This window comes from Oncorhynchus keta, chromosome 29, assembly GCF_023373465.1.
Source record: "Oncorhynchus keta strain PuntledgeMale-10-30-2019 chromosome 29, Oket_V2, whole genome shotgun sequence".
Lineage (NCBI taxonomy): Eukaryota > Metazoa > Chordata > Actinopteri > Salmoniformes > Salmonidae > Oncorhynchus > Oncorhynchus keta.
Genome location: NC_068449.1, coordinates 27,936,466 through 27,943,753, shown reverse-complemented (window position 1 = coordinate 27,943,753; position 7,288 = coordinate 27,936,466). Strand labels below are relative to the sequence as shown.

Genomic DNA, 7,288 nt, shown 5'->3' with positions numbered 1-7,288 from the left:
TGAACTTTGAAATCAATGGAAATGTATTGGCATACATCTTAAAGTGAACAATCTGAATATCAGCGTAATTCAGTTAGTGTGGAATTGGGCAGTGGGGGAAACTGAAGGGGTCATTAACTAATTCAGCCAAAGAGTTTGGGATGGCCGTCTTTGGTTGACTTTCTCATCACAACACATGCACAATCAGCATCTCCACATTTGGTTGATCATCATACAGTCCTACAGAAAACGCTCAACTGCAAATCTATTAGTTATTATGTAGTATAACATGTTATTAGCTCATCTGTAGACCTTCAGGACTGTAGAAACTTGCACCCACGCACATATATATATATAGGAGAGCTATATATATGTTTTTTTATTTTTTATATTACCGAGCAGTGCTCATTGTAATAAATGTTTTATTTTAAATCAGGCACCCCACAGGATAGCTTCATTCATAAAGGTCCTTTCATCCAGGAAGTGCTTGCTCACATGAGTTTTTGTGTATATGTCGAACTGCTGCTATGACTGGTTGCTATGCTGTACACATATTCAGAGTAAACGAAACATAGATAACATTATCCGATTATGCATTTAGGAACTGTTTATGTCTACAGAAATATTGCATAAAGAAAATGAAAGTAGTCGCGTTGATAAGGTAAACCTACATCATTGCTGTCACAGCTCTCCTGTTCTATCTACGTTTTCTAGCTAGCTAACTGAGAAGGATGTGTTGCTTGCAAACTAGATAGATATATCCTGTACTTTGTTATTTCGTTTAAGATGACGTGTGGGGGAAATAGCATGCATCGTTATTCGTTACAGAAATAAAGGTACATAACATTCTGAATACATGCAAGTAAGAGGAGCTTGCATTTCAGTATAGAACTAAATGAAATCACCCAAACATTCGTATGTTTCTGATCATAGTGACACGGCTTTTTACATAGTTGCACCTTCATGGAGTGAATGCATTCATCCCTCTGACTGTATTGTTGCAGTGGGGGCAAAGACAGCTGTTATAACATGATGCAATGTGTTGCTGCTGGGCACCAGATAGTAGCGCTGGCCAACCTGCGTCCTGCTAACAAGGGTGAGATGTCACCTGTTTTCCCTCCTGTATGTGTGTGTGGGTACTTAAAACAAAATTCAAATATTGGTCAATGTTTCCCCTAAGAGATGTGCCTTGACAAAGTGGAAGAGTAATACTGTAAATGAATGGACTTCTGTTATCCATCCCCTGTGTTAGATGAGTTGGACAGCTACATGTATCAGACGGTGGGGCACCAGGCCATAGACCTGTATGCTGAGGCTATGGATCTGCCCCTGTACCGACGCACCATCCAGGGCTCCAGCCTCGACACTGGGAGAGACTACAGCCAGACAGAGGGAGACGAAGTGGAAGACCTCTACCACCTACTGAACATGGTTCAGGTAAATCTCAACATGGAGGAGAGTGAGTGGTGACTTGGGGACAGATAAGAGGAGTTGCATTGCTAGTGTTTTAGCAAGATGAGGCAACAGCAAATTAGTTTGCTAAAGTGACTATAAGACCAACATATTTACTCTGCAATCAATTATTAGAAGTAGACTAGTCTGTTGATATCAAGGACCCCCTTTATACAATGCCATACAGTCTCATCAGACATACTTGTGACTACACTTCAAGGTTCAGAGAGAGCTACGCAAAGCTACATGACATTTGTCACAGTCTATGAGCCAACTATCAGCCTATCATCACTCTCTGGTATAGGGAGGTTATCTGACGGTGGTAGTGTGGTGTAGGGAGGTTATCTGACAGTGGTAGTGTGGTGTAGGGAGGTTATCTGACAGTGGTAGTGTGGTGTAGGGAGGTTATCTGACGGTGGTAGTGTGGTATAGGGAGGTTATCTGACAGTGGTAGTGTGGTGTAGGGAGGTTATCTGACGGTGGTAGTGTGGTGTAGGGAGGTTATCTGACGGTGGTAGTGTGGTATAGGGAGGTTATCTGACGGTGGTAGTGTGGTGTAGGGAGGTTATCTGACGGTGGTGTTGTGGTATAGGGAGGTTATCTGACGGTAGTGGTGTGGTATAGGGAGGTTATCTGACGGTGGTAGTGTGGTATATGGAGGTTATCTGACGGTGGTAGTGTGGTGTAGGGAGGTTATCTGACGGTGGTAGTGTGGTGTAGGGAGGTTATCTGACGGTGGTAGTGTGGTGTAGGGAGGTTATCTGACGGTGGTAGTGTGGTATATGGAGGTTATCTGACGGTGGTAGTGTGGTGTAGGGAGGTTATCTGACGGTGGTGTTGTGGTATAGGGAGGTTATCTGACGGTAGTGGTGTGGTATAGGGAGGTTATCTGACGGTAGTGGTGTGGTATAGAGAGGTTATCTGACGGTAGTGGTGTGGTATAGGGAGGTTATCTAATGGTAGTGGTGTGGTATAGGGAGGTTATCTAACAGGTGTGGTATAGGGAGGTTATCTAACAGGTGTGGTATAGGGAGGTTATCTAATGGTAGTGGTGTGGTATAGGGAGGTTATCTAATGGTAGTGGTGTGGTATAGGGAGGTTATCTAATGGTAGTGGTGTGGTAAAGGGAGGTTATCTAACGGTAGTGGTGTGGTATAGGGAGGTTATCTAATGGTAGTGGTGTGGTATAGGGAGGTTATCTAATGGTAGTGGTGTGGTATAGGGAGGTTATCTAATGGTAGTGGTGTGGTATAGGGAGGTTATCTAACGGTAGTGGTGTGGTATAGGGAGGTTATCTAACGGTAGTGGTGTGGTATAGGGAGGTTATCTAACGGTAGTGGTGTGGTATAGGGAGGTTATCTAAAGGTAGTGGTGTGGTATAGGGAGGTTATCTAATGGTAGTGGTGTGGTATAGGGAGGTTATCTAACGGTAGTGGTGTGTTATAAGGAGGTTATCTAACGGTAGTGGTGTGATATAGGGAGGTTATCTAACGGTAGTGGTGTGATATAGGGAGGTTATCTAACGGTAGTGGTGTGATATAGGGAGGATATCTAACAGGTATATAGGGAGGTTATCTAACAGGTGTGGTATAGGGAGGTTATCTAATGGTAGTGGTGTGGTATAGGGAGGTTATCTAATGGTAGTGGTGTGGTATAGGGAGGTTATCTGATGGTAGTGGTGTGGTATAGGGAGGTTATCTGAAGGTAGTGGTGTGGTATAGGGAGGTTATCTGATGGTAGTGGTGTGGTATAGGGAGGTTATCTAATGGTAGTGGTGTGGTATATGGAGGTTATCTGACAGTGGTGTGGTATAGGGAGGTTATCTGATGGTAGTGGTGTGGTATAGGGAGGTTATCTGATGGTAGTGTTGTGGTATAGGGAGGTTATCTAATGGTAGTGGTGTGGTATAGGGAGGTTATCTAACGGTAGTGGTGTGGTATAGGGTGGTTATCTGAAGGTAGTGGTGTGGTATAGGGAGGTTATCTAATGGTAGTGGTGTGGTATAGGGAGGTTATCTAATGGTAGTGGTGTGGTATAGGGAGGTTATCTAATGGTAGTGGTGTGGTATAGGGAGGTTATCTAACGGTAGTGGTGTGGTATAGGGAGGTTATCTAACGGTAGTGGTGTGGTATAGGGAGGTTATCTGATGGTAGTGGTGTGGTATAGGGAGGTTATCTAATGGTAGTGGTATGTTATAGGGAGGTTATATAATGGTAGTGGTGTGGTATAGGGAGGTTATCTAATGGTAGTGTGTGTGGTATAGGGAGGTTATCTAATGGTAGTGGTGTGGTATAGGGAGGTTATCTAATGGTAGTGTTGTGGTATAGGGAGGTTATCTAATGGTAGTGGTGTGGTATAGGGAGGTTATCTAATGGTAGTGGTGTGGTATAGGGAGGTTATCTAATGGTAGTGGTGTGGTATAGGGAGGTTATCTTACGGTAGTGGTGTGGTACAGGCAGGTTATCTAATTGTGTTGTGGTATAGGGGGGTTATCTAACAGAGGTGGTGTGGTTTAGGGATGGTAACTAACGGTAGTGGTGTGGTTTAGGGAGGTTATCTAATTGTGTTGTGGTGTGGTATAGGGAGCTTATCAAACGGTAGTGGTGTGGTATATGGAGGTTATCTGACGGTGGTGGTGTGGTATATGGAGGTTATCTAATGGTGGTGGTGTGGTATAGGGAGGTTATCTATGGTAGTGGTGTGGTATAGGGAGGTTATCTGACGGTGGTGGTGCGGTATAGGGAGGTTATCTGACGGTAGTGGTGTGGTATATGGAGGTTTTTTTTTTATCTGACGGTGGTGGTGTGGTATAGGGAGGTTATCTGACGGTGGTGGTGCGGTATAGGGAGGTTATCTGACGGTGGTGGTGCGGTATAGGGAGGTTATCTGACGGTGGTGGTGTGGTATATGGAGGTTATCTGACGGTGGTGGTGCGGTATATGGAGTTTATCTGACGGTGGTGGTGTGGTATATGGAGGTTATCTGACGGTGGTGGTGTGGTATATGGAGATTATCTGACGGTGGTGGTGCGGTATATGGAGGTTATCTGACGGTGGTGGTGTGGTATATGGAGGTTATCTGACGGTGGTGGTGTGGTATAGGGAGGTTATCTGACGGTGGTGGTGCGGTATATGGAGTTTATCTGACGGTGGTGGTGTGGTATATGGAGGTTATCTGACGGTGGTGCTGTGGTATATGGAGATTATCTAATGGTGGTGGTGTGGTATATGGAGGTTATCTGACGGTGGTGGTGTGGTATATGGAGGTTATCTGACGGTGGTGCTGTGGTATATGGAGGTTATCTGTGGTGGTGTGGTATATGGAGGTTATCTGACGGTGGTAGTGTGGTATAGGGAGGTTATCTGACGGTGGTGGTGCGGTATAGGGAGGTTATCTGACGGTGGTGGTGCGGTATATGGAGTTTATCTGACGGTGGTGGTGTGGTGTAGGGAGGTTATCTGAATGGTAGTGGTATATGGAGGTTATCTGACGGTGGTGGTGCGGTATATGGAGGTTATCTAGGGAGGTTATCTAGTGGTGTGGTATAGGGAGGTTATCTGATGGTGGTGGTGTGGTATATGGAGGTTATCTGACGGTGGTAGTGTGGTGTAGGGAGGTTATCTGACGGTGGTGGTGCGGTATATGGAGTTTATCTGACGGTGGTGGTGTGGTATAGGGAGGTTATCTCGGTGGTATATGGAGGTTATCTGACGGTGGTAGTGTGGTATATGGAGGTTATCTAATGGTGGTGGTGTGGTATATGGAGGTTATCTGACGGTGGTAGTGTGGTATAGGGAGGTTATCTGACGGTGGTGGTGTGGTATATGGAGGTTATCTGACGGTGGTGGTGTGGTATATGGAGGTTATCTGACGGTGGTGGTGGTATAGGAGGTTATCTGACGGTGGTGGTGTGGTATAGGGAGGTTATCTGACGGTTAGTGTGGTATAGGGAGGTTATCTGACGGTGGTGGTGTGGTATATGGAGGTTATCTGACGGTGGTGGTGTGGTATATGGAGGTTATCTGACGGTGATAGTGTGGTATATGGAGGTTATCTGACGGTGGTGTGTGGTGGTGACGGTTAGTGTGGTATAGGGAGGTTATCTGATTGTGGTGGTGTGGTATATGGAGGTTATCTGACGGTGGTGGTGTGGTATATGGAGGTTATCTGACGGGGGTGGTGTGGTATATGGAGGTTATCTGACGGTGGTGGTGTGGTATATGGAGGTTATCTGACGGTGGTGGTGTGGTATATGGAGGTTATCTGACGGTGGTGGTGTGGTATAGGGAGGTTATCTGACGGTGGTGGTGTGGTATAGGGAGGTTATCTGACGGTGGTGGTGTGGTATAGGGAGGTTATCTGACGGTGGTGGTGTGGTATAGGGAGGTTATCTGACGGTGGTGGTGTGGTATATGGAGGTTATCTGACGGTGGTGGTGTGGTATATGGAGGTTATCTGACGGTGGTGGTGTGGTATATGGAGGTTATCTGACGGTGGTGGTGTGGTATAGGGAGGTTATCTGACGGTGGTAGTGTGGTGGTTATCTGCGGTGGTAGTGTGGTATATGGAGGTTATCTGACGGTGGTGGTGTGGTATATGGAGGTTATCTGACGGTGGTGGTGCGGTATATGGAGGTTATCTGACGGTGGTGGTGTGGTATATGGAGGTTATCTGACGGTGGTGGTGTGGTATATGGAGGTTATCTGACGGTGGTGGTGTGGTATATGGAGGTTATCTGACGGTGGTGGTGTGGTATATGGAGGTTATCTGACGGTGGTGGTGTGGTATATGGAGGTTATCTGACGGTGGTGGTGTGGTATATGGAGGTTATCTGACGGTGGTGGTGTGGTATATGGAGGTTATCTGACGGTGGTGCTGTGGTATATGGAGGTTATCTGACGGTGGTGGTGTGGTATATGGAGGTTATCTGACGGTGGTGGTGTGGTATAGGGAGGTTATCTGACGGTGGTGGTGCGGTATATGGAGGTTATCTGACGGTGGTGGTGTGGTGTAGGAGGTTATCTGACGGTGGTAGTGTGGTATATGGAGGTTATCTGACGGTAGTGGTGTGGTATATGGAGGTTATCTGACGGTGGTGGTGTGGTATATGGAGGTTATCTGACGGTGGTGGTGCGGTATATGGTTTATCTGACGGTGGTGGTGTGGTATATGGAGGTTATCTGACGGTGGTGGTGTGGTATATGGAGGTTATCTGACGGTGGTGGTGTGGTATATGGAGTTTATCTGATGGATGGGTTATCTGACGGTGGTGGTGGTGTAGGGAGGTATATGGAGGTTATCTGACGGTGGTGGTGTGGTATAGGGAGGTTATCTAACGGTAGTGGTGTGGTATATGGAGGTTATCTGACGGTGGTGGTGTGGTATAGGGAGGTTATCTGACGGTGGTGGTGTGGTATAGGGAGGTTATCTGACGGTGGTGGTGCGGTATAGGGAGGTTATCTGACGGTGGTGGTGCGGTATATGGAGTTTATCTGACGGTGGTGGTGTGGTATAGGGAGGTTATCTGACGATGGTAGTGTGGTATATGGAGGTTATCTGACGGTGGTGGTGCGGTATATGGAGGTTATCTGACGGTGGTAGTGTGGTGTAGGGAGGTTATCTGACGGTGGTGGTGCGGTATAGGGAGGTTATCTGACGGTGGTGGTGTGGTATATGGAGGTTATCTGACGGTGGTAGTGTGGTGTAGGGAGGTTATCTGACGGTGGTGGTGCGGTATATGGAGTTTATCTGACGGTGGTGGTGTGGTGTAGGGAGGTTATCTGACGGTGGTGGTGTGGTATATGGAGGTTATCTGACGGTGGTAGTGTGGTATATGGAGGTTATCTAATGGTGGTGG

General features: G+C 46.7%; 1 protein-coding gene across 3 annotated transcripts in view; it reads left to right on the top strand.

The window, feature by feature from the left end:
- The first annotated feature begins 454 nt into the window (after nt 1-454).
- dph6 (diphthamine biosynthesis 6) overlaps nt 455-7,288 on the top strand; it is an 89,805-nt gene continuing 82,971 nt past the window's right edge. Inside the window, exons 1-4 of one of the 3 annotated variants that reach the window (XM_035743188.2) lie at nt 464-640; nt 766-815; nt 984-1,075; nt 1,232-1,416. In XM_035743188.2, coding sequence (XP_035599081.1) covers nt 1,009-1,075; nt 1,232-1,416 — 252 coding nt within the window. In that variant the 5' untranslated portion in view covers nt 464-640; nt 766-815; nt 984-1,008. Of the gene's footprint in view, nt 641-765; nt 816-983; nt 1,076-1,231; nt 1,417-7,288 lie in introns of all 3 variants that reach the window. The other 2 variants (XM_035743187.2, XM_035743186.1) reach the window with 2 other exon arrangements.